Source organism: Lontra canadensis, unplaced genomic scaffold (genome assembly GCF_010015895.1).
Source record: "Lontra canadensis isolate GAN:19392208 unplaced genomic scaffold, GSC_riverotter_1.0 scaffold34, whole genome shotgun sequence".
In the NCBI taxonomy this organism is placed as follows: domain Eukaryota; kingdom Metazoa; phylum Chordata; class Mammalia; order Carnivora; family Mustelidae; genus Lontra; species Lontra canadensis.
In genome coordinates, this window is record NW_022631028.1 from 7,260,063 (window position 1) to 7,284,704 (window position 24,642).

A 24,642-nucleotide genomic window follows, 5' to 3' on the forward strand; every position below is an offset into this window, starting at 1 on the left:
TTAATATATGAAAGCAAGACTTTGGGCTCAGTTTTCATTTATTGTACACCTATTGGAGTCATGAAGCAACTGAAACTGACTTTGTGCCTAAGGTCACACAGCCAGGCCTCAAACCCAGTCCACTCAAGCTCTTGCTTTCATCTATTTCTGCACAGATTCCTTAAAATCCGTTGATATAAGTCCAAACTGTGGATATAAATACTTGAGTCACTAATATGATTCAAGAGTTTTAGTTAGAATCGAAATGAGTCCCTTTCCCTTTCTAAGCAAATATTTTTTTGTTGAGATTTCAAGGAAACTAAGTGTAGCACCTTCATTCAGAAGGATTGAAGTTCTCTTTCCCTAGAAACATGAGGGCTCTGTCGACAAGTTCTTGTACTTGAGACTTGTCATAATGAGTTGTAAAGGCTGTTATCCTGCCCCAGGTTCATCTCCAAAACTTAATTCTAAGAAATTTCTTTTTCTAGTGTGTCCTAGCCAATTTTAAGAGCACCACAGAACAGAACCATGTCAACCACAAGCTTCCACGCATTCAGCTTAATTCACATACAAATCAATGCTGGGCTGCTTTGGGGCTCTTTTGGCATTTTTCCCCCCCTCATGGGTGAATTTGTTTTTATGATCGCTCTTTGAGACCTAATCTTTGTTCCTCCTTTATTGTTCTCTTTCTCTGATGCTCTTAGTCAGTCTGACTTTTGTGCCCTCCTTTTCTCCACCAACTCTTGTGGTTTTCTTTCTTTCTTGAGTCTAAACTGATGTGCTTTCTGCAGTGGGTATATACAAGAAGGTCACGTCTATGGTCTATATATTTCCTATGTCTCTTAATCTTCATTATTGATTACAGCAGACATTGTTAAAAACACCAGGTTAATGTAGAAATCAAATCCCTGGGTCTATCTTTATCACTAATAGGCAGAGGAGAAATAATGGGGTGTGGATAAAACTGGCTTAGTAAACTATAAACATATTTTCCTCTAAGTGTGTAAGCAGGCCTTTTTGCAGATTGACTCCAAGTGCCAGCTAAGGACATTACCTGGACCAGACATACTGCATTCTTCCTGGGTCTTCCACGCACATTATAATGACAGGTGAATAACCCCAGTTCCCATGTAGCCATGACTCCATGGTGCAGCTGATGTGAAAACCTCAGTGGCTGAGACATTTTGCTTCATTACATTTTTCCACCCATTCTGGAAGCCCTTTGGATGAGCTCCAGGTGTCCCATAAAAGATGGCACTTCTTTATAAAGAAAAACGCTTCGTTTTCTTGTTGGCAGCCCTTAACGAGTATGTTCCCTGAAGATAGGAAAGCACCCTGCAGAGGACACATTTAATGCCCCACTATAATTTCCACAATGCTCACTCTGTGTCTGACTTTACAACTGCCCCTGCGCCTTCCCGAGTGCCAGAGGCAGTAATGGGGTCAGTTAGAGAGTTTCCTTCAACACTTGGGAGTCTACCCTCTGAGACTTCAGCGGAGTTAAACGTCAGGAGAAAATTCACCCTTCTTCTTTTTTTTTTTTTTTCTTTTTCTTTTTCTATTTTTTTTTTTTTTTAATTCATTTGGAAGTTCACTCAGCAAAATGCCATTTTCCATTCGGTTCTCTATTAACGGTTGATAACGTCCCTGTAATTTTTGCAGTTTTTTTCCCCCGTGAACCATCCAACAAAGAAAGGAGATGGATGAAAATGTATATTAAGTGAAAACATGATATTATATCTTCTTTTACATTCGCAAAGGGTGTTAAAACAGATTCATTAGTTTGACTAAATACAAGGTTTCCGTGAGGATTTTCGGTAAGTGACATGACAATGTTGATATGTGAGCTCAAGACAATGGAGGTTAAAACTGTTTGAAAATATGTTTCTCTGATATAGCTTGCATGTTGAGAAAGTTACAGAATAAATATACGGTAGATATTTTCCAATGTAAGAAAAGGATTTTTAAGACGGGGATGTCTTTTCATGAAACACCTTTTGTGCATGATGAGCTAGCCAACAAAAGAATTTTTTGGGGGGGTTTAATAAGAGAAAGTAATTTATAATACTGATATGTCAATATGTTTTTCAATAAACTTTTCCCCAGATTTTCTTGAATTCTCGTCAGTGTAAGAATTATAATTATATGTCTTCTTCCCACTTTGAAAGTGGCACAAGGTGCTCATTTGCAGTTCTGCTGTTCAATTGTCACTAGAATAGAAATGTCATGACTCAGTTAACAATGCTTTATTATTCACATTGATCTTTTTTTATAGTGTTCTTTATCTCAAAAACATTGTAAATCAGATATCTACCTCCCACTCTTTTGTTCATTTGCAAATTTTTATTATTCTAGTTTAAGAAAGCAATTGTGTGTCAAGAGTTAGTGTATACTGTTTATGTTCTCCCTGCTTCAGAATCTTTTCCTCTGTACGAAGGATGCCAGAAGCATCCCTAATTCTAACTTTATACACCCTCATAAGAAAATTTTGTATCTCGTCTGGATCCAAAGAGGTTTGATTTTTTTTTTTTTTTAAATCCACAGAGATGAAACAATGGAGGGAAACTATACTTTAGTGTTAAGAACAAAAGTTCTTTAGGGACGCCTGGGTGGCTTAGTTGGTTGGATGACTGCCTTTGGCTCAGGTCATGATCCTAGAGTCCTGGGATCGAGTCCCGCATCGGGCTCCCGGCTCTGCGGGGAGTCTGCTTCTCTCTCTGACCTTCTCCTCGCTCATGCTCTCTCTCACTGTCTCTCTCTCAAATAAATAAATAAAATCTTTAAAAAAAAAAAAGAACAAAAGTTCTTTAGAGTTATGTCTTTTAAAATATTATTGCTTGCTTTTGACTCAGTTTCTCCCTCTCTAGCCATGCATGTGCCTTGTACTACACTATTTCTTTCTAACAATTCAGGATCTATGGCAGGGCTCTTGTGAGATAACATCACCATGAGCCCTGTTTTGACAGATGATGCCACTGGAGAGAGTAGTGGCCTCTGTGGACTTAAAAGTCATGGCATCAAATCATTGTTCCTTCACCAACTACCAAGTTGGTTATTGATGGATATTGACAGGACCTAAAACAATGTCGAAGTGGTTTGAAGCATAGCACTCCATTCCTGAATCCATCTCTAAGTGGAAGGGTATGGTAACCATGTGAGTTAATCAACATTTATTTAAGAAAGACTATACAGTACCTCACCCAACAGAAGATTTGGAAATAAGGCAGCAACTAGGAATTCACTCACTCATTTAGAAAACATACATAGGCTCTTTATAAAGTACTTGGCAATAGGCTAAGTGTTGGTAGATAGACACAGATAAATAAGACCTCTGCCTGCCTTCAGAGTTCACTATTCTGTGGGGCGACGGGCATTCAGGCAATTTCCGGAGCATACGATAAGTGGATAATTGAGATATGTACACAGTTCTGTGGGTGCAAAATTCTGGATTTGCAGTTATGCTGGATGCCATGCAGGAATATATCTAAGAGGAGATGAAATTTCCATTGAGTCTTAAAAATTAGTATTCAATTACCAGTTGGTAATTAAAAGCAGGGACAGTCCATGAAGTAGAAAAAGTTTGTAAAACTTCAAATTGTGGAAACCAGTGTTAAGCAGAGCATGGTAAGATCATGATGGAGACAGGGGGAGGAGAGAGAGCGACTGGTCAGCGTTAAGGTGGGGATTTTTATCTTTTCTTAGGATTTTAGACTTTAGCCTCTGAGGTAGTGGTTCTTGATCTGGGAGGGATGGACCCCAAGGGAGTATGTGGGTCGTCTCTTGGAAAAATACACTATATTCAGACATACAATACAGGTGATCCACCCCTACCCCCACAAACATACAAATTGAGTCTGAAATAAAGGTTTTAAGGAGGAATAAAACAAGATCTTATCTTTGTCTCAGAAAGGCCAATATGAAGGATGGATTTTAGGGAAAGTAGACTGGAGTCCAGGATTCTAGTTATTGTTATTCGACTGCTGTCTTTCAAATTAACATGTAAACCAGTTTCTGCCTTCTCCTTACACTGTTTTTCTCTGAGCCACTGTGATATTAGTCTCTCTGAGTCTTTCCACACTTCTTCTCCTAGCCCAAGAGATGAGAACATTTTAAGAAAAAGAGTCTGGTTGGAAGGACCACATGCTACAAAGAAGGCAATAATATTTCCAGGTGAAAAGCAAACCACTTAATTTGGCAATTTGATCATGTTTGTTAAAACAATTTCAATAGATGAGTAAGAATAGAAGACAGATTAACAGGATGAGGGGAACAGAAATAAGAACATAGAAAAGCTGAACATGTATTACTCTCTCAATAGGTACCAATAGCTTAATATTTCTAGAGTATTTTGATGAGCCGATATTCCATAAGGCTTTTGATGTATAAGCTGATCTAAATCTTTACCTTAGCTCTATTTACTAAACATTGTTACTTTCCAAATTTACATATGAGGAGGCTGGGGCACAGAAGGATAATATAAGTTGTGAATTAAAATGACAGATAGTAAGAGGCATGGTTGGGATTTAAACAAGGAAGTCTGGTTTCAGAAAAGAAGGTGAGTTTAACTATTACAGTGTACTTCCTCTGATAAAGTAGATGTCATAGGTAAATAGTAACACTCATAATACATGTATTGTAATGGGTAATATTGATAATATAGTAGTATAGTAATTAGTAAGCAATATAAATTATATGCAAAAGAGAAACTTTAATCTCAATTTGAATAGGTTGCCACTATTAGAATAATGTTTGCTAAATATTTCACTATTTGAGACTGGATAAGGTGCTAGCCATAGTCTTCAGTTCCCTTAAGTTTTAGAAGTTTTGATGTGAAGAAAGACATTTTTCAAAGATGACTATCTATAACAAGATCTAAAATATTACAATAATGTAAAAATACTGAAGATACCTAATGTTGTATCATGTTGTGTTTCACTGTAAATGGAAAAAAAAACCTTGACAAAATCCTTTGTTTTTGATGAAAGTTTAATTTGAAAACTAAACTATCTCCAGCTTAAGCATTCATTCCTATCCCTCAAAAGGAGCCGTTTGTCTTATGACTAATGTTAGGTTGCCAAAAAAATAATGTTTCACTAATAGAGATTCAGAGATAGTCTCGGTTTTTGAATGATAGCACAAAAGTTCTGGGAAAGGATCCCTGGGACCCTTGATCCCCGTCATTTGTCCTTGTCTTCTAGCTAAAATATGTGAATACACGTAGGAAAGGAAAATAGTTCCCAAGTCAGCATACTGGATCCTGATGAAATAGTCAAGATTTTTTACTTTTTAAAAGGATGATGTTAAATGTTAAAAATTGAAAACAGAGAAACGAAGAGTTTCATAGTTTAACAAAAAAAGTATCTGGGGCACCTGTGTGGCTCAGTGGGTTAAAGCCTCTGCCTTCGGCTCAGGTCATGATCGCAGGGTCCTGGGATCGAGTCCTGCATCGGGCTCTCTGCTCAGCAGGGAGCCTGCTTCCTCCTCTCTCTCTGCCTGCCTCTCTGCCTACTTGAGATCTCTGTTTGTCAAATAAATAAAAAGAATCTTAAAAAAAAAAAAAGAACTCATCTAAAAAAAAAAGTATCTTCCTCACACTGATTTTTTTCATGAATCATTTCTTCTTTGATAGACAGTATTCAACTTTTATTTGTATTATGATTTTCCTTACTGACAAAAATGTACAACTGGGTTATTTCCTCAAATGCATCCATTCATGTGGTAAATGGTCTTGTCTACTATATGGCAGACACTGTAGCATGTGAGGATAAACTCAGATAAAAACCCAAGTCAGGGGCACCTGGGTGGCTCAGTGGTTAAGCATCTGCCTTCAGCTCAGGTCATGATCCCAGGATCCTGGGTTTGAGTCCCACATCAGGCTCCCTGCTGGGCGGAAAGCCTGCTTCTCCCTCTCCCACTCCCCACTGCTTGTGTTCTCTCTCTTGCTGTGTCTCTCTCTGTCAAATAATAAATAAAATCTTTAAAGAAAACCAAAGACAAAAAACCCAAGTCAGTCTTCACTTATCTTCCAACAGCCAAGTTCAGTTAAATGACACTGAGAAACCCATGTACCAAATGCTACAACAGGGGTTATGGGGATACCAGTGAGGGATGTTCACAGCCTCCATGGTAAAAGGTCTTTCCAGAGAAGATAAGTCAAGAGATGACTCTAGAGGAAGGACAGGAAGAATCCACATTTTCTTTTGCAAAAAGCATAAAACTTTTGGTAAAAACATTTTTTTTTTTTCTGTTACCAGCATACTGGCACATATTGTAGAAGAGGGAGCAGCAAAGGAGAAGAAAAAACCAGAGACCTTCAAGTAAATTGAGTGTGTAAGAGTATTTACTGGTCAACGGGGCTGGTATATATATATCAATGGGGCTGATTTTATATATATATATATATATATATATATGCTAAATGTTAAAAATTGAAAACAGAAAAACGAAGAGTTTCATAGTTTAATAAAAAAAGTATCTTCCTCACACTGATTTTGTTCATGAATCATTATATGTATTATTATATATTATAATAATCATTATATATATTACATATACATACATATGTAATATATATATATAATATATACATTGCATATTCAGAGAATTCCTTCCTTACATATATTGGTATATCCTCTGCTTCAAGTGGCTAAGGAAAATACTCTCAAATATACCATCATAAAGATTTATGTTGGTGACACATCCTGATTTGGTTGCCTACTGAGTAGAATGTACTTCTTCTTTCTGGACACACAGTTACACAACATTTTCCAGTGACCTTTTTGCATCTGGATGGTGTCATGCAAATAGTTCTGGCAGAAGGGATGTGGGGAAAAAAGGATGTGTCACACTTACAAGTTTGTCTTCTAAACTATGTCACATGATTCTCCACGTTTTATTCTTTATTTAATGGCTGGCTTAAAGTGAAGGATGCAGTAGTGGGTGGGTGGTGGGGTAATATGGTGATGGGCTTTAAGGAGCACATGACGTGATGTTATAAGCAACTGATAAATTATTGAACACTACATCTTAAACTAATGATGTACTGTATGTTGGCTAATTGAATTTAAAGGGGAAAAAAAAGGAATGCAGTAGAAAACTGGGGAGCCCCTGGTGATAGTAGAGCAAAAAGATAAAAATAAACCTGGATCCCTGAGTCACCAGATGGGGGACAGCAACTTGAAATATCTACCTGTGTTGAGCTCTGAGTGGCTTGGGATGAATTTTTATTTATTTTATTTTTTTTAAAGATTTTATTTATTTATTTGACAGAGATCACAAGTAGGCAGAGAAGCAGGCATAGAGAGATAGAGGAGAAAGCAGGCTCCCCGCTGAGCAGAGAGCCCGATGCGGGGTTCGATCCCAGGACTCTGGGATCATGACCTGAGCTGAAGGCAGAGGCTTAACCTACTGAGCCACCCAGGCGCCCTGGGATGAATTTTTATTAAGTTAGGCCACTGAAATATGGGTTTTTTTTTTTTGTTTTTTGAATTTTTTTAATAGCCATCACTCTTAATGAATCTGGCTAATAATATGCAATACAACTCATATGTGAATTCATTAATGAATGTTTTCAGTATTTATTATAGAATAATAATTTTAAAAGTATTTAATATATATTGAATTCCAGGATTTGAACAGAATATATTTATTATATAATCTTATCCTATAGGAAATGCTGTGAGGCAGGTAATATTACTACCATCCCCACTATAATGAATGAGAAATTGGGGCCCAAGAGTTAGAGATGTTTACTTAAGATCATAGAATTAACAAGAGTGTGGCCAAGATCTGAATCCATGCAACTGCCCACTTGACAGTATAGTGTGTCCCACTGGCAGATATGATACTATGTGTTGAATAACTAATGTCACATATTACTTCTTACAAGAAAGAAAACACAGTTGAATAACATGCAGCATAGTTCCCTTTATTCAATAAAATAATGTAGAAGATCCATTTCACCACGAGAATAACAACAGAAACTCTTTCACCAGTATGTCCTTCCATAAAAATAGGTATTTGGATATAGATTGGTGTCAAACCCTTATTTTTGACCACTAGAACCTCATCTGGTTCTCAAAACCTCTACCAACTCATTTTAATTAGGCAAATAATAGGTGAATATATACACTTTTAAGTCTAGCCAAATGGATGTTTGAATAACAACAGAAATCTCTCTTGGAATGGGCTGATAGAAGTCATTTATTTATTATTTACTGGTAAATACAGGATTTCATTTAACAAAAACAAAACTAAGCTTTGATCATAGCAATCTGTAAATTATTAGTCAAGGAGTCTCATTTTTCGATGGCTACCTCCTCTCTGGTTTACTCTATGGAACAATTTATCCCATCCCTTTATCCTCTTTGAGTTTTGAAGACAAGGTTCCATGACCAGATTCCATGATGAATGCACGGGCCAAGTATGCATTCAAATCCGAGGATTCTGCATGCCCGCCACACCAGGCCGGCGTTATCATCTTCCTCCCAGGTGGAAAAAGAGGGTCTCAACCAACAAAACTCTTTATTAAACCGGCGAACTTGCGTTTGAATAAAGAGACCTGCAACTTGATTACTCGTGCTACCTTTCCCAGCTCACAGGAGCTGGATTGACCCTTATGAGGGACTAGCAGCTGTGAGGCACATCAACACTGGCCACGGTTCTGCATTTGTAACAAATACATTTTTACCTTTCCTGACAAAACAGCCCTATTGTTATCAGCCGTAAATCTATTAAAAACACACAAGGGCGTTTTAGTATGTGTACCGTGCATGAAAAATATGACTGCCTGACAGGCTCTGTGTGGCAATGGAAAAGAGGTTTTATTGAAGGAAACAGCGGTAGCAAACAGTGAGCAGTGCACAGGAAGGTAATTGTGCCTTTAACATTGGCGGCACATGTTCACTTAAGACTAAGACTCCTGCCCCTGCCTCATCCACACCCAAAGGACCTGCTAGACAAGCAGCCAGTCATCTCTCTCTGGGATCAAGCTGTCAACGCAAACTTGAATTCTTTCCCTTTTTCTGAGCTAAGCTCTACCCCCAGAGCTCCCGACGCCTTCCTGAGTGAAGGCTCTGAAAGAGCTCCCTTCTAAATTGCATCACATGCGCAGCGCTCTTCAAACTGACAGAACAAAAGAGCCAAATTACAAAAGTATGGTCTGAGTGACTTGTTAGTTGCGCTGGATGATTACTTCTTAATGGGCTCTGAGAACAGGCTGTGGGTTTTGATGCTGCTTAACTAAACCTTGCAGAGTTCTTTCCTAGTTAGTTACTAATTAAGGTTGATTTGCTTAATCAGCTAAACACACACTAATGAGAGAGAGAGGCAGAGGGAAAGGAGATGGGGCAAAAGGTAGTCCCTTCTACTCTCTTTTACCCTTCCCAATTAGTGGCAGTGAAATTACGTGGTCCACGAGTCACAAAGATAAATTCTCATCTGGAAGAACTAAACAGGCCTGCTGTGATTGTGTGTGTGTGTGTGTGTGTGTGTGTGTTTTCATGGCTTTTTCTCTTCCCAAACTGCTGCTTTGGCAAATAACAGTCCTGTTTTCTTGAAGGCTAGTTAGTGCTGGATGCCTCCAAAGCCTATTGTCTGCTTCTTCCACCCCGCTTCCCCCTAACCGTTAATGAGTATGTTCAACTGGCCAGGGTCACTTTATTATTCTGACATAATGAACTGGGGGATGTGATTTCCAAGTTCTGCGGCTGACACTGGCAGGGTGACGATTTCACCTCGAGGTGCCCCAACTGTATACTCGACACACTTGGAAGAATAAATATTGATCTGCTTTCTGAGGATGTGCGCCATGTGAAATGTTAATGCTTTTAAACGACTTTGGACATACAAAGTAGCTATTATTACCACTATTATTATAAGGTATAAAATCTCAGAGAGTATCTCATCTTTACCCTTTATCCTCATGATTAGTGCACATGTGTTGAGTGCCCACTGTATTCATACCACCACTCAAGTGACTGGATATAGTGATGACATTTTAAGACAAAGACATTCATTTTGTGACTCCTTAGCAAGGAAGGGAAGGGTTACTCTCCACAGTCATTGAATACATATTGTTTTGTGAACTACTGATAATGAATATTTATTGCCTCATGGGTCCTCACTTGTTAATGGGTTGGAGATTTTCTACTTGTCTTCCCTAGGTGATTCATTCTTTTGTATAAAGAGAAGAAAAAAAATTCCATTTAAAATCATAGTTGGCTAAAAAATTTGAGGCCCTAAGAGAGATGGGGCTAATAGCTGAGGTTTGGTTTGGCAGAATAATTTCTGAGAAAGTTGGATACTAAAGTGAGATTCCCCCAAGCCATGGTATAAGAGGTGGTCCTAGTTAAATTGCCCTGTGTAAGAAGAAGCTGAAATGTGTGGTTTGGTTGGTACTGGTGAAGTTAGAGAAATAGGAGTGTAGTAATATGGCAAGAGGCAAGATCTCAGAATGGCATAATGGTTAATGAGAATGGTCAAGTGACACAGTTAACAACATGGCTATCTAAGATCATTTTAAAATTGCTTGCTAGCTAGTACTTTCATCACAAAGCCCTCGTCCCTACAAATTTTTTACTTTTCTCCAACTGTTGTACAAATCTATTAGATATAATCTATTGTTGATGACATTAAGAACAAAGAGATTGAAATCATATCCAGTGAAGCTACCTGAGGACCCAGATAGGTGAGTGAGGTGTGGAAAAGTTTTGCAATGAGCAATTTGGGGTTGGGTAGGAGGCAATTCTCCTTTTCTCAAGGATTCTAGACAAGGATTCTAGACTCTGAAGAGATTCCTGGGATGACATCTGAGTTATATATTTATTTACTTATTAAATGTATTTATTCAAGTAATGGTTATTGAACAACTTTTATATGCCAGGGATTTTGAGAGTGGTTTGGGAATACAAGAGTGACTAGTACTGAAAAGATCTCTGTTCTTAATATAGCTTATCATCGTAAGTAATGGGATGCACCTATATCTACCTTGTAGCAATTTAGAAATTTATAGTGATTTTATGTGATCTGCCCACATACTACCATTTCTACTGTCTTCCATATGTCTTCCCTGCTTTCTTTGTTTTAAGTGAATTAATTTCTTCACTGGCTCCTGTGAAAATTTTCCTCAAGTCACTGTCATATGTAATGCCTGCCTTCTTCTCACCTAGTTAAATCCTGCCAGCTTTCTTTAAAACCTGCCTTGGACATCCTCAGCCCAAAGAATCCTCAAGATTTTTCTGATTTTATTGGTCTGGAAGGCAATGTGGAGATTAAAATTTGTGACAGCTGCCAAGATGATTCTAATGTAGAGTCAGGGTTGAGAACCACAATCCAAAAGTGGACATATAGAGAGAATTTAAGATGGCAGTGCAGGGAGATTTTGAACTCAGCTCTTCCTGTGGACACAACAAATCTATAGCCTCGCATGCAATAATTCCCTCTGAAGAGGATGTAGGAGCTGGACAAACATAGCCTGCACAATAAGGGACAGCACTGAGATGGGTAGAAGAGGCAGAGACACCCAAGAAGAGATTTCTGTGGGTGGGAGGGGGTCTCAAAGATTTTCAGAGGAGCAAGAGATTTGAGCTCCACATCAGGCACTCTAACTGTTAGATCCAACACAAGAGAGATGAATCCCAAAACATCTGGCTTTGAAAACCAACAGGAAATACATCCAGGAAAACTACAGAATATAGGTAAAGGAAAACAACTTTCAAAGCATCTGTGAAGACTCACTCATCCTGGAAACCAGTACAACGCACCAGATTGAAAAGTGCATAGACGGGGCACCTGGGTGGCCCAGTGGGTTAAAGCCTCTGCCTTCAGCTCAGGTCATGGTCCCAGGGTCCTGGGATTGAGCCTCCCATCAGGCTCTCTGCTCAGCAGGGAGCCTGCTTCCTCCTCTCTCTCTGTCTGCCTCTCTGCCTACTTGTGATCTCTCTCTGTCAAATAAATAAATAAAATCTTTAATTAAAAAAAAAAAAGAAAAAGGAAAGTGCATAGACCATAGATGAAGGAGAACCACTTGCTAATCTTGGAGCACATACTGAAGAGGCAGGCGGTACCTGGGCCTCTCCTCGGGGACTGAGATGTTGGAGGGAGCCATTTTTGCTATCTTGTTCTGCTGTGCTGATCATGGCACTAATGGGTGCCATTTTGGAATCCTCTTTTTAAACTGTTAATGCCAGGGGCCATGCCCCTCTGAGAGCCCTGTACAAATTACACTTTAACTGGCCTCATAGCTAATAGAATGATAATGTTGCCCACCACTGTGCCCCTAGCAGTTTTGGCCAGGCCTTGCAGATAGCCAAGCCAGGGGCCAACACTGCCCACCAATGTCCCTGCAATAGTCATAGACTGTGCCACAACAGAAGGGTACATGCCACACTTGGCTCTAATGACACAGGGATGGTGCTTCTGGGCTCCGCAGGACATCTCCTATATAAGATCACTCCTTTAAGACTCGGAGAGCTAGCTAAACTACCTAATACATAGAAACAAACACAGAGTTAGGCAAAATGAGAGAATAGAGGAATATGTCCTAGATGGAAAAACAAAACAAAACCTCAGAAAAAGAGCTAAACAAAACGAAGATAAAGAATCTACCCAGTGAAGAGTTCAAAATATTGGTCCTAAAAATGCTTCCTGAACTCGGGAGAAGAATAGATAAACACGGTGAGGCCTTCAACAACAACAACAACAACAACAACAAAATAGAAAAGGCTTCCAACAGGAAATGCTTCCAAGCAGAGCTGTGAAATATAATAACAAAGAAATGAAAAAAATACACTAGAGGTAATAAACACCAAACTAGATAATTCTTAAGAATGGATCAATGACCTGGGAGGAACTGTAGTGGAAATCATCTAAACTGAACAGAAAATAGGAAAAAAGAATTTTTATAAATATGAGAATGGTTTAAGGGACTTGTGGGACAACGTTAAGCATACTAATGTTTGCATTATAATGGTTCCAGAAAGAGAAGAGAAAGATATAGGGGTAGAACAATTATTTGAAGAAATAACACCTGAAATTTTCTCTAACTTGAGGAAGGAAACAGACATCCAGGTCCAGAAAGAACAGAAAGTTCCAAATAAGATGAACCCAAAGAGTTCCATAAAAAGATATGTCATAATTAAAATGTCAAAAATTAAAGAGAGAATCTTAAAAGTGGCAAGAGAAAAGCAATTAGTTACATTTAAGGGAACCCCCATAAGACTTCCAGCTGATTCTGCAGTGGAACTTTGCAGACCATGAGGGAGTGGCATATATATTCAAAGTGCTGATAGGAAAAAATTTCCGACCAAGAATACCATATCTGGTAAATTTGAAATTTAGGGTAGGTCAGGAGTTTCCCAGACAAGCAAGAACTAAAGGTGTTCTTCACCACTAAACTAGCTCTCTAAGAAATATTAAAGGCACTTCTTTAAGTGAAAAGAAAGAGCACTGATTATTATCAAGAATAGTCATGAAGGAAAAAAAAAATCACACTGGTAAAGACAACAGAGTAAACATGATGGATCAACCATGGTACAGCTAGTATAGCAGTTAAAAGACAAAAATGGTCTAAATCAATTATATCTAAAGTAATTAGTTAAGAGATACACAAAATAAAAAGATTTAACATATAACATCAAAAACATAAAATGTGGGAGGAGGCAGTAAAAATGTAGTGCTTTTAGAATGCATTCAAACTTAAGTGAACACTAAGTTAAAATAGACTGTTATATACATAGGTTGTTATATATAAATCTCATGGTAACCACACACACCAAAACCCACCTATAATAGATACATAAAAAATAAAGAGAAAGGAATCCAAACATAACACTAAAGAAAGTTATCAAATTGCAAGGAAAAAGAATAAGAGAAGAGCAAAGAAACAGAAATGAACTAGACAGACAACCAGAAAACAATTGAGAAAAATGGCAATAAATACATATCTATCAGTACTTACTTTAAATGTAAGTAGACTAAATGCTCTAGTCAAAGACCTAGAGTGACTGAATTGGTAAAAAAACAAAAAACAAGACCCATCTGTATGCAGCCTACTAGAAACTCACTTCAGATTGAAAGACACACACAGACTGAAAGTGAAGGATGAGAAAATATTCCATGCAAATGGAAATGAAAAGAAAGCTGGGTAACAATACTTCTATCAGATAAAATAGACTTTAAAATAAAGACTGTAACGAAAGACAAAAAAGAGGTCATCACATAATGAATACCTTTAAAGGGATCAATCCAACAAGAGGATATAACATTAATAAATATTTATGCATCCAACATAGGAGCACTCAAATATATAAAGCAAATATCAACAGACACAAATAAAAGTTGAAAATAACAAAATATTAGTAAGGGACTTTAATACCCCACTTACATGAATGGGTGGGTGAGACAGAAAAGTAGTAAGGAATATTGGCCTTAAGTGATGTATTATATCAGATGGACTTAATAGATATATAATTTTTGTTTCATCTGAAATCATTGAAATGCACATTTTTTAAAGTGTATATGAAACATTCTCCAGGATAGATCATATGTAAGACCAAATAGTCAGTGGATCAACAAAGAAGTCAAAGAGAAAATTTAAAAAAAATACCTTGAGACAAATGAAAGTGACAATACAATATTCCACCAAAATCCATGGGATGTAGCAAAAGCAGTTCTTAGAGGGAAATTTCTAGCAATAAAAGCCCAGCTCAAGAAACAAGAAAAATCTCAATCTCAGCTTATACCTAAAGGAACTAGAGAAGAAAGAAATACCAAAGTTAGTAGAAGGAGGAAAATAATAAATATCAGAGCAAAAAAAAAAAATGAAATAGAAACTAAAAAAAAAAAAAAAAAATCAACAAAACTATGTCTGATTCTTTGAAAAGATAAAAAAATGATAAACCTTTAGCCATACTCATGGAGATATAAAGAGGACTCAAGTAAATAAAATTAGAAATGAAAAAGAAGAAGTTACAACTGAATAGATTTCTGATACAACAGAAATACAAAGACTGTGATAAGAGACTACTACTACAATCATATGGCCACTGGACAACTCCAAATTGCATCAGTAATAATAACAATAAAAAAACCTCCCAACAAACAAAAATTCAGAACCAGAAGTTTTCACAGGTGAATTCTACCAAATATTTCAAGAAGGGGAGTTAATACCTATTCTCCTCAAACTATTCCAAAAAATTGAAGTGGAAAGAACACTTCCAAACTCATTCTACAAGGTCAAAATTACTCTGGTACCAAAATCAGACAAGCTACTATAAAAAAAGAAAACTATAGACCTATATTCCTGGTGAGCATAGGTGCAAAAATCTTCAATGAAATATTAGCATACCACATTGAACAATTTATTAAAAAGATTATACACCATGATCAGGTGGGATTTTTTTCAGGGATGCAAGAATGTTTGAGTTTCTGCAAGTCAACCAACCTGATATACCACATTAACCAAAAAAAGGGTAAAAATCATATGAACATCTCAATAGATGCAAAAAAAATCACTTGACAGAATTCAACATACATTTATGATAAAAGCTCTCAACAAAGTGGTTATAGGAAGAATGTACCTCAACATAATAAAGTCCATATAAGACAAACCCACAGCTAGCATTACACATACTGGTGAAAAGCTGAAAGCTTTTCCTAAGTTTGGGAACAGGACAAAGAGACTCACTCTCACCACTTCTATTCAGCATAGTATTGGAAGTCCTAACCATAGCAACTAGGCAAGAAAAACAAATGAAAGGTGTCCAAATTGGAAAAGAATAAGTAAAGCTGTCATAATCTGTAAGTCATCAAAACTTGAAAGACTCCACAAAAGACTATTAGAACTAATAAATTCAGTAATGTTACAGAATATAAAATCATTATACAGAAATCTATTGTGTTACTATCACTAATAACGAACTATTAGAAATTAAAACACTCCCATTTATAATTGCATCAAAAAGAATTAAACACCTAGGAATAAATTTAAATGAGGAGGTAAAAGAACTATACTATGAAAATTATAAGACATTGATGAAAGAAATTAAGGATGACACAAATAAATGGAAAGATATTTCATGTTCATGGATTGGAAGAATTAATATTGTAAAATGTCCATACTATCCAAAGTGGTCTACACATTCAGTGCAGTCCTTGTCAAGATATCAATCTCTGCTTCACAGAACTAGAACCAGTAATCCTAAACTTTGTATGGAGTCACAGGAGACCCCCAAATGGCCAACATAATCTTGAGAAACAGCAAAGCTGGAGGTATTATTCTCCTTCATTTCATGCTATACTACAAAGCAATTATAATCAGAACAGTATGGTATAGGCATGAAAATGGACACTTCGATCAATGGAGCAGAAGAGAGCCCAGAAATAAACCCACATTTATCTAATCAATTAATTTACAACAAAGGAGACAAAGATACACAATAGGGAAATAATTTCCTCAGTACATGGTACTGGGAAAACTGGACAGCTACATACAAACAAAGGAAACTGAACCACTTTTTTACTGTATGTAAAAAATGCACTAAAAATTGATTAAATATTCAAATGTAAGTCCTGAAGCCTGGAAGTTTTCTAGAAGAAAATAGGCACTAAATTCTTTGACATCAATCTGGAGTGACATTTTTTGGTTCTGTCTCCCAATGCAAGGGCAAGAAAAGCAAAAGTAAAGCAGTGGGTCTATGTCAGCTAAAAAGCTTTTGCACAGTAAAGAAAGCCATTAACTAAATGAAAAGTGACTTACTGAATGGAAGAGGACATTTGCAAATGATATATCCAATGAAGGGTTAACATCCAAAATATATAAAGAACTCCTGTAACTCAATATTGAAAGAACAAACAATCCAATTAAAAATGGACAGAGGACCTGAATAGACTGATTTTCCAAAGAAGACTTACAGATGGCCAACAGGCCCATGAAAAGATGCTCAACAACACTAACCATCAAGGAAATGCAAATCAAAACTGCAATGAGATACCACTTCATATCTCTCAGAATGGCTATTATCAAAAAGACACAAAAGAACAAATGTTGGCAAAGATGTGGAGGAAAGGGAACCCTCATGCACTGCTATTAAGAATATAAATTGGGGGGCACCTGGGTGGCTCAGTGGGTTAAGCCTCTGCCTTGCTCAGCTTGTGATCTCGGGGTCTTGGGATTGAGCCCTGTATCAGGCTCTCTGCTTACCAGGGAGCCTGCTTCCCCCCCTCTCTCTGACTGCCTCTCTGCCTCTCTGTCTGTCAAATAAATAATAAAATAATTAAATAAATAATTAAATAAATAATTAAATAATAAAATCTTAAATTGGTACAGTCACAAAGGAAAGCAGTATGGAAGTTCCTCAAAAAATTAAAAGTAAAACTACTATACAATCTAGAATTCTTTTGTATGTATTTATCCAAAGAAAATGAGAACACTAATTTGAAAAGATATATGCACCCCTATGTTCATCACAGCATTATTGACAATAGCTGAGATGTGGAAGCAACCTAAATATCCATGAGTAGATGAATGGATAAATAAGATGTCTTGTGTATACCCGTGTGCAGACATGCATACACACTGGAACATTACTTGGTCATAAAAAGATGAAATCTTGCCCTTGGAGACAACATGGATGGACCCAGCGGACATTATGCTATATGAAATAAGTCAGGCAGAGAAAGACAAGTGCCATATGATTTTACTTAAATGAGGAATTTACAAAACAGGAACAGTGCTTGGATGTCCAGAGAGCAAACTGATGCAAGAGAGGAGGGGGGATCAGGATGGACAAAATAGGTGAAAGGGGTTAAGAAGTAAGATCTTCCAGTGATAAGACAAGTAAGATGTGGAAATGAGATGTATAGCACAGGGAATATAGTAAAAAAAATATTGTGGGGCACCTGGGTGGCTCAGTGGGTTAAAGCCTCTGCCTTCAGCTCAGGTCATGATCTCAGGGTCCTGCGATCAAGCCCCGCATGGGGCTCTCTGCTCAGTGGGGAACCTGCTTCCTCCTCTCTCTCTCTCTCTCTCTCTCTCTGCCTGCCTCTCTGCCTACTTGTGATCTCTGTCTGTCAAATAAATAAATAAAATCTTAAAAAAATATATTGTAACAGTTTTGTATGCTGGCAGATGGTAACTAGACTTACTTGGTGACCCTTTTGTAATATGTATAAGCATAGAATCACTGTGTTGTGTACCTAAAACTGATACAGTGTTGTATGTCAATTATCCTTAAATAAAAAATAAAAATTAAAACCAACCACCCCCACAAAAGTATACATATAAAATCTTACTGGTACAGTTTGTTATGATTGTATATAATTGTAGTATTTGTCTCTTCCTTTACATTTTCTACATGCTATCAGAGGAGAAGAGGCCCTCTTCCTTTTAATGGTGAACGCATGTACCAGGGAATTGTATCCCTATGTCTTCACCATACACAAGACCTATCTTTGTCTACCATTGTCGCCTTCCCCTATATTTCGAGTATCACTCTACTGCTTCCTTCCTCCCTTGCATGTATGCTTACATGTAACAAAACCCCAAATCCTTCTTGCCCTAATTTTTCCACCCATTTCCTCGAAGAACTCCTTAACACCTAACGTAAGGGCCGATTTAGCCAGAGTGATTCCATCTGGTTAAACAGTGATTTTGTTGTTTATGCAGTAAAACTTAAACTGTCCCTGTGCCCCCCTCCCCCACCAGGGGACTTACTTAAAAATAAGTCCCGGAAACCAGTCCCAGGTAACAAAACCCAAATACAAGGGTGGGTCAGGCCAGGTGGAGGTATCCAATCAGTGGGGGCGCATACTGTCTCCCTAGCTACCAAGGAGTATGGGCCCTGCCCTTTGGGCACCTTTTGGGCGCCAATTCTGACCAAGGTAATAGGCTGGTTCAAATGTCTACTAGGGTAAATTATAACTCAATTAGTCACTTATGTGTGACCTAACATGACTGCGCAGCTTTCTCTGTGTTACAATCTCATTGGCCACCTGTGCATGGCCAGGCCCAACCATATGGCCTTTGCCCTTAAAAGCTAATCTGTAAGGCAGAGAGAGGTCACCTCTTTATAAGGGGCGGCTCTGGCCTGTCAGTTTGATTCTCCATGCTTGGCACAAAATAAAGCTTTGCTTGACCTTCGCTTTATATCAGTCTCGCTCCTTTGATTACGGACCCAACACTATCACTTCATTATTCACTCATTCCTTAATCCCTCACAATTGACTTCCATCCCCATTTAGATGAAACTCATCTTTCAAAGCTCATGTGATACGGGATACTATGTACTTTATAAATCTTTGTTGAATTAATAAAGTGAATACGAGACTTTCTCATCACCAAATCAGTGATCTTTAATCAGTTTTTCTCTTCCTCAATACATGGTTAGTCAGGCCCATGACTCTGTCCCTGTTGTCTTTAACAGAATTCTGGTTCTTTTGTTCTGATGTTTCTCGTGTGATGCTTGACTGGCCACTTTTTTGGAAGCAGTGTTCCACTTGTTTATGGGTTGTGGTGCAGGACAAACTTAGGGTTCCAATCAGGTCCTTGATATTTCAGAGCTGTTAAAACTTAAGACAAAGTGCCCTTTCTTCATCCATAGAAAGGAGGTGATAATAGTGTTGTTCTAAAGGTTGATGTGACACATTAAGCCCTGGCAAAGACCTTTAATGTTAGTATTTGCATTCCAGTAGCTGTAAGGTCATTAAGGGCAGTCTCCATGCCATTTTCCCCCCTCCTATTCTTTCTGTCCTCAAAACCAGCAGTGCTGAGCTTGGGGTCCTTGAAAACTATTAGTTGTGAATGAGTGAGCAAATGCATTGTTTCCCTTCTCTTACTGGATGATCCTTCCCAAAGGCGTGGCTTTAGTTTCCCTCACCCTTTCCCTTCCTGACCTCATTTAATCCCTGAGGACCTCATTCATATTTTCTATCCATCTTCATGTAGATCACTACCAAGTCTAAACTGAAATCAGATTCAGCTCATTGTGACCTCAGATCCAGATTTCCTATCTTTAAGATAACTCCCAAAATAACATCCTCAAGACATCTCTTTGAAACCTTAAATACCTATGTTTAAAAAAGAACAAGTCTTCTTTCCTTCTCTTATTTTTCACTCATATATATTCATTATATATTTACAGTTATATATATTTATTATACATGTGCATACAATGGCCTTCTATATGAAAATATAGACCTGACCTATATATTTAATTTATATATACACATATAAAATATATGTATTATATATTTGTAATAACCTCCAAAGAATTCTACTTGCTTATTTGTTTATAAGCTCTAAGATAATGCCCTCTGCAAAATACTGTTCATCCTAGTTTTTGCCTTTAGTTATTAGCTACCTGTTCCATTGAAGCCAAAAGCAATAATATTGTTAATTTTTAAAAGACCAGATTCTTTAGCCTGCTAGTGATTTGACCCTTATTTTAACAGAAGACTTTATTTTTTGTAAACAATTATCTATTTATTATGCAAGCAACATGTAGATACATTTTTATTGTAAAAAAAAAAAAAGTAACACGGAAGTGTAAAATTAAAAGCAAAATCCCCACTCCACCACTGACATCTGCTTCATTCTTACTATTCTTTACAGAGATGATTTCTATTATCAGTTAAGGATAACTCTTTTACAGACATTTTACCTACATTAATGAACACATGCATGTTTGATTTTTACTTTATGTGAGTGCACATTACTGTATTTATTAATGTGAAGCTGGACTTTTCCCCTTATTAATATGTCTTGGAGGAATGCCCATTTAGATCTGCCTCTTCCTTGAGATCTACTGCATAGTATTGCCTTCTCCAGAAGCACCATAACATATTTACTCAGATTTTATTGATGAATCCTTAAAAGCTACCTTGCTATTTATTTCCCATCCCTCTTGTATGCATAATCTTTTAACTGAATGAGAAAACACATTTCACACTTTTCTCTGTTGGTCTCTTTGTGCATGCCATTTTTTGCTATTCCTTTTAGTGAAACTTCTACTTGGGCTGCAAAACCCAGTTCACATGTGAACTTACATTTGGAGTCCTCTTTGCTAACTCAGTCTTAAAATGATATCTTTAAGAGAGTCCCCAATTTTGAGGACAGACACTGAGATTGTTATATTCCCACAAGACTAAACACAGCATCCTATGTGTGGTAGATTCTGAATGCTTGTATTGCATAAACAAATACAGGATTTTTAACTTTTCTGATCTGACATGTATGCATAGATAGGCTATAAGCACCTTCAAGGTAAAAGCATATCTCAGCGTGCCTTGACTAATGCAGATATTTGATGATTTGCATGTCAGGGCTATATCAGCTATATTGTGGACATGGGCAAAGATGGGGTTCTTCCCGTATCATGTATCAACAGTACCCACCAGTCAGTATAGGAAGTTATTATAAGAAATAGGGATGAACCTACCAGGATCTCCAAGAGGATTTTGAATTGAGCTGGATAAACCTAAGGGAAAAGAAATTAAAAAGGATTATTCACATGGATATCCATTATTTTTGTTGTTGTTGTTTTGCTTTGTTTTTGCGTTTCCAAAAATCCCTTCCCCCTTTTTTTCAGCAAAGAGAACCCCGCTTTTCAGGACCTACAACCTGTAGTTTGAGTGGAATGGCCTTGTCCACCCCTGCTCTTGCACAGTGACATGGGAACCCACGTTTTCTGTTGGCTAGCCACCACGCAGTTTGTTGTGGAATGGTTACGAGTGTCAGGTTGTACCAATGAGGATGTCCCCTGTGACTTGAGATGAGCATGCTGGGAGTAGAGGGTTCTCTCCTCTTTTATGAGGTGGAAAGATAATGTAGGCCTTCAACTGACAGAAGCCCACTTTCCCGCCATGGATAAGTCAGAGTAAAGCCTAAATCAGGGCCAAACAGCTGAGAAAAGAAGGTATAAGCAGGACACTTAATTCATCATTTGGATCTCTTGATTTACTTATTCCTGCAGCTGGTCTACTCCCGGACATCCTAGATAAGTGAATCTCCAAATTCCCTTTACCTAAGCTAGAGGAATTTTATATCTATAATGGAGAAAGACTCAGAAAATGACATAGAAGGTTTAATTAATTTTAAATATTTCTTCTGACTCTATTTTCTTCCCATCTCTTTTTAGAGGATGTATGGTGATGAAATTCTCTAAATTTAATTGTTTAGTCTCTGCTTTCTAACTCCCAAAATGTTCACAGAATGGAAATGTTTAATTTTGTGAAGGTATGCCAAAAATGATCTACAAAAATGGCTTAAAATTGGAGGCTGGATCTTATGCTAAAATGACTGGTTAGAAATCAAGAAACCGAAATGTGGTTTCTGCTGACCTGGTCTTTTATCCGTTTTATTCAATTTTCAACAGTGAGAAGAGTAGACAGGAACTTACATATATTGACTACCTACTCAATTCTACTATTTGATGCAATTTACCCCTTTCCTGTAAACATTATTATTCTGACTTAAAAAATTGTTTAAAAAATGCTTAAAAAAATCCAAATGATTTTCAGAGTTCTAGTCTTGCCTGATGTTCCCTATCTGGTTAAGTTTAATAGATTTTAAGATGAGAATCCAGTTGTCTTCTAAACTGTCTTCTCTACCATCTGGAATGCCATGAAATTAGGGTGGATATTGACTCTGTTCTCTGTTCTTAAAGCACATTTCCAACTTTTAGTCAACTGTCTTGACATTCATGGCTTGGTATTATTGTTTTGGGGAAATAGCAGTCATTTTGGGGGGTGAAGTATATTGCTATAGGGAGAGTACAAAATTTGAATTTAGAGAAGTGAATTCAAGTCCTGTGATTTTTCCCACTACAGAGCACTGTGATTATGTGGCTCAAGCTTTCCAAATCTTAGTTTCCTCTTCCATCAAGGAAAAGATAATGGCCAATCATCTGTCAGTTCTGTCAGGACCTTTCTACTGGCAAATGCTTCCCTAGAATGCTGCACTTCTCCTATTAAAGATTGGATCAGCCAATGATTTGCTAGATGCAGTAATGTCTTGTTCAATTCAATATTTCCCAACAGTAAGCCCAGGGTATGGCAAGTAGTAGATGACCAATAAGTATTTGTTGAATAAATAGATTAGGAAATGAAGTCTACTCACTTTTGTGTGCAGAATATTAATTTTTATTTTGATCCCCCCCACGGTTGACCAAAAGAATGATATTTGAAGTGCTTCCAATTTTGCAGGTGAGAAGTAAAAATAGGTTAATGATAGGTTTGAGTACTACAGTGTGCTATACATCAGCATAGATTTTAAAGAGGACTTTCTTTTAATTGAAAGCTCAGTATAAGCCAAGAGCTAACTCAAATTTTTAAAATAAAAGATGCATTTTAAAGTGTAAAATGGTCATTTTAGGTGGCCATTGTAATTCAGCTCTTAAGGCTTGGTAACTTAGCCATCCTGGTGAACCTTCTGTGTGAATGAAGCCTTCCTTAATCGGCTTTTCCTATATTATTTCATCCTGGGAAAGAAAAGCAGTAGCTAAGCCAGAAGCAAGCAGGATAACAGAAAAAGGAGTCTGTGGCCAAAACAACAGAATTACTTTTTTTTTTTTTTTTAATTCTTTCACTTGTGTTTGTGAAGGAGAAGGAAGAAACATAATTTTTTGGTCTTTGTTTAGACATTGAACAATACAAATCACAAGAACATATATTTTTGACATACTATTTTTTTTTTTTTGGTGTTCTTTGGAATTTGGACCCTAATTAAAAAATATGTGTTTCCTAGCCCTTCTTACTGTGAAAATTCTTGGCAATATAAACAGATGCACTGGTTGGCTTTTAATTCTGACACCAGACTGTCTGAAATAATAGCTCTAAGAAAGTGTGAATTCTTTCATTCCTCAAGCTTTAATTATAAGTACTTAATTTGTTTGTCTTTCTATTGCTGACGGTCATACCAATCTGGTTTATCTTTCATCTGGCTAAACATGGTACACCTCAGAAGCCCCTCACTTTGTAAAGTTTATTGTGCATGGGAAGATGGAAACAAGCTAAGAGTTTGAGCTATTTTCATCCTCCAGGGCAATTTACCAATTAGGATATTAAGTGGTGTTCTGAATTTTCAGTCATAGAGGCCTGGAAGATGACTGAATTAGGATCTTGATAAGCAGTTTGGAAACACTAAATATTTCTCATGGAAGTTTGAAAAATGAGCCAAGTTAATAGCTTACTAACTCATCTTGACCCTTCACAGCTAAAGACGTTCTTCATTTTTTCCGTGTCCACCATTTTTTACACTTCGAAACCAATGCACTGTCATAACGGTTGTAGCCACGGGACTGTCCTGGTATTGACTGCTGTAATCGGATGATGTACCACAACATGGCGCGTTAGAGGAAAACGTCAGTAGTTGCTGGGAGTGGGGATATTTTGGAAATACTGCTTAGTCTGGTCTTCCTGAGTACTGTCATATTCCACTTTTGAAAACTTGATTGCGGGGAGAGGTGTTTTTTTTTTCTAAGGGCAAAAATAAAATCGAAGAAAGGTAAATCACTGCTGGAACTCGTGACGAACAAAAGGAAGAAAGGCTCATGCTCTTCATCTAATCGGTGTCTTTCCAAGTCTTTCTCTGTATATACATTTACATTTTGAGATGCTTTCCACCACTATTGCAGAGCCCAATATGAAAGTTGTTTATATCCCCTTTGT

General features: G+C 37.3%; 1 protein-coding gene across 1 annotated transcript in view; it reads right to left on the minus strand.

Moving 5' to 3' along the window:
* MDFIC2 (MyoD family inhibitor domain containing 2) overlaps positions 1-24,317 on the minus strand; it is a 48,749-nt gene extending 24,432 nt beyond the window's left edge. Inside the window, exons 1-2 of the mRNA XM_032867461.1 lie at positions 24,230-24,317; positions 21,414-21,452 (exon numbers count right to left, since the gene is read on the minus strand). Coding sequence (XP_032723352.1) covers positions 21,414-21,452; positions 24,230-24,317 — 127 coding nt within the window. The remainder of the gene's footprint in view (positions 1-21,413; positions 21,453-24,229) is intronic.
* Between the last annotated feature and the right edge of the window lie 325 nt (positions 24,318-24,642).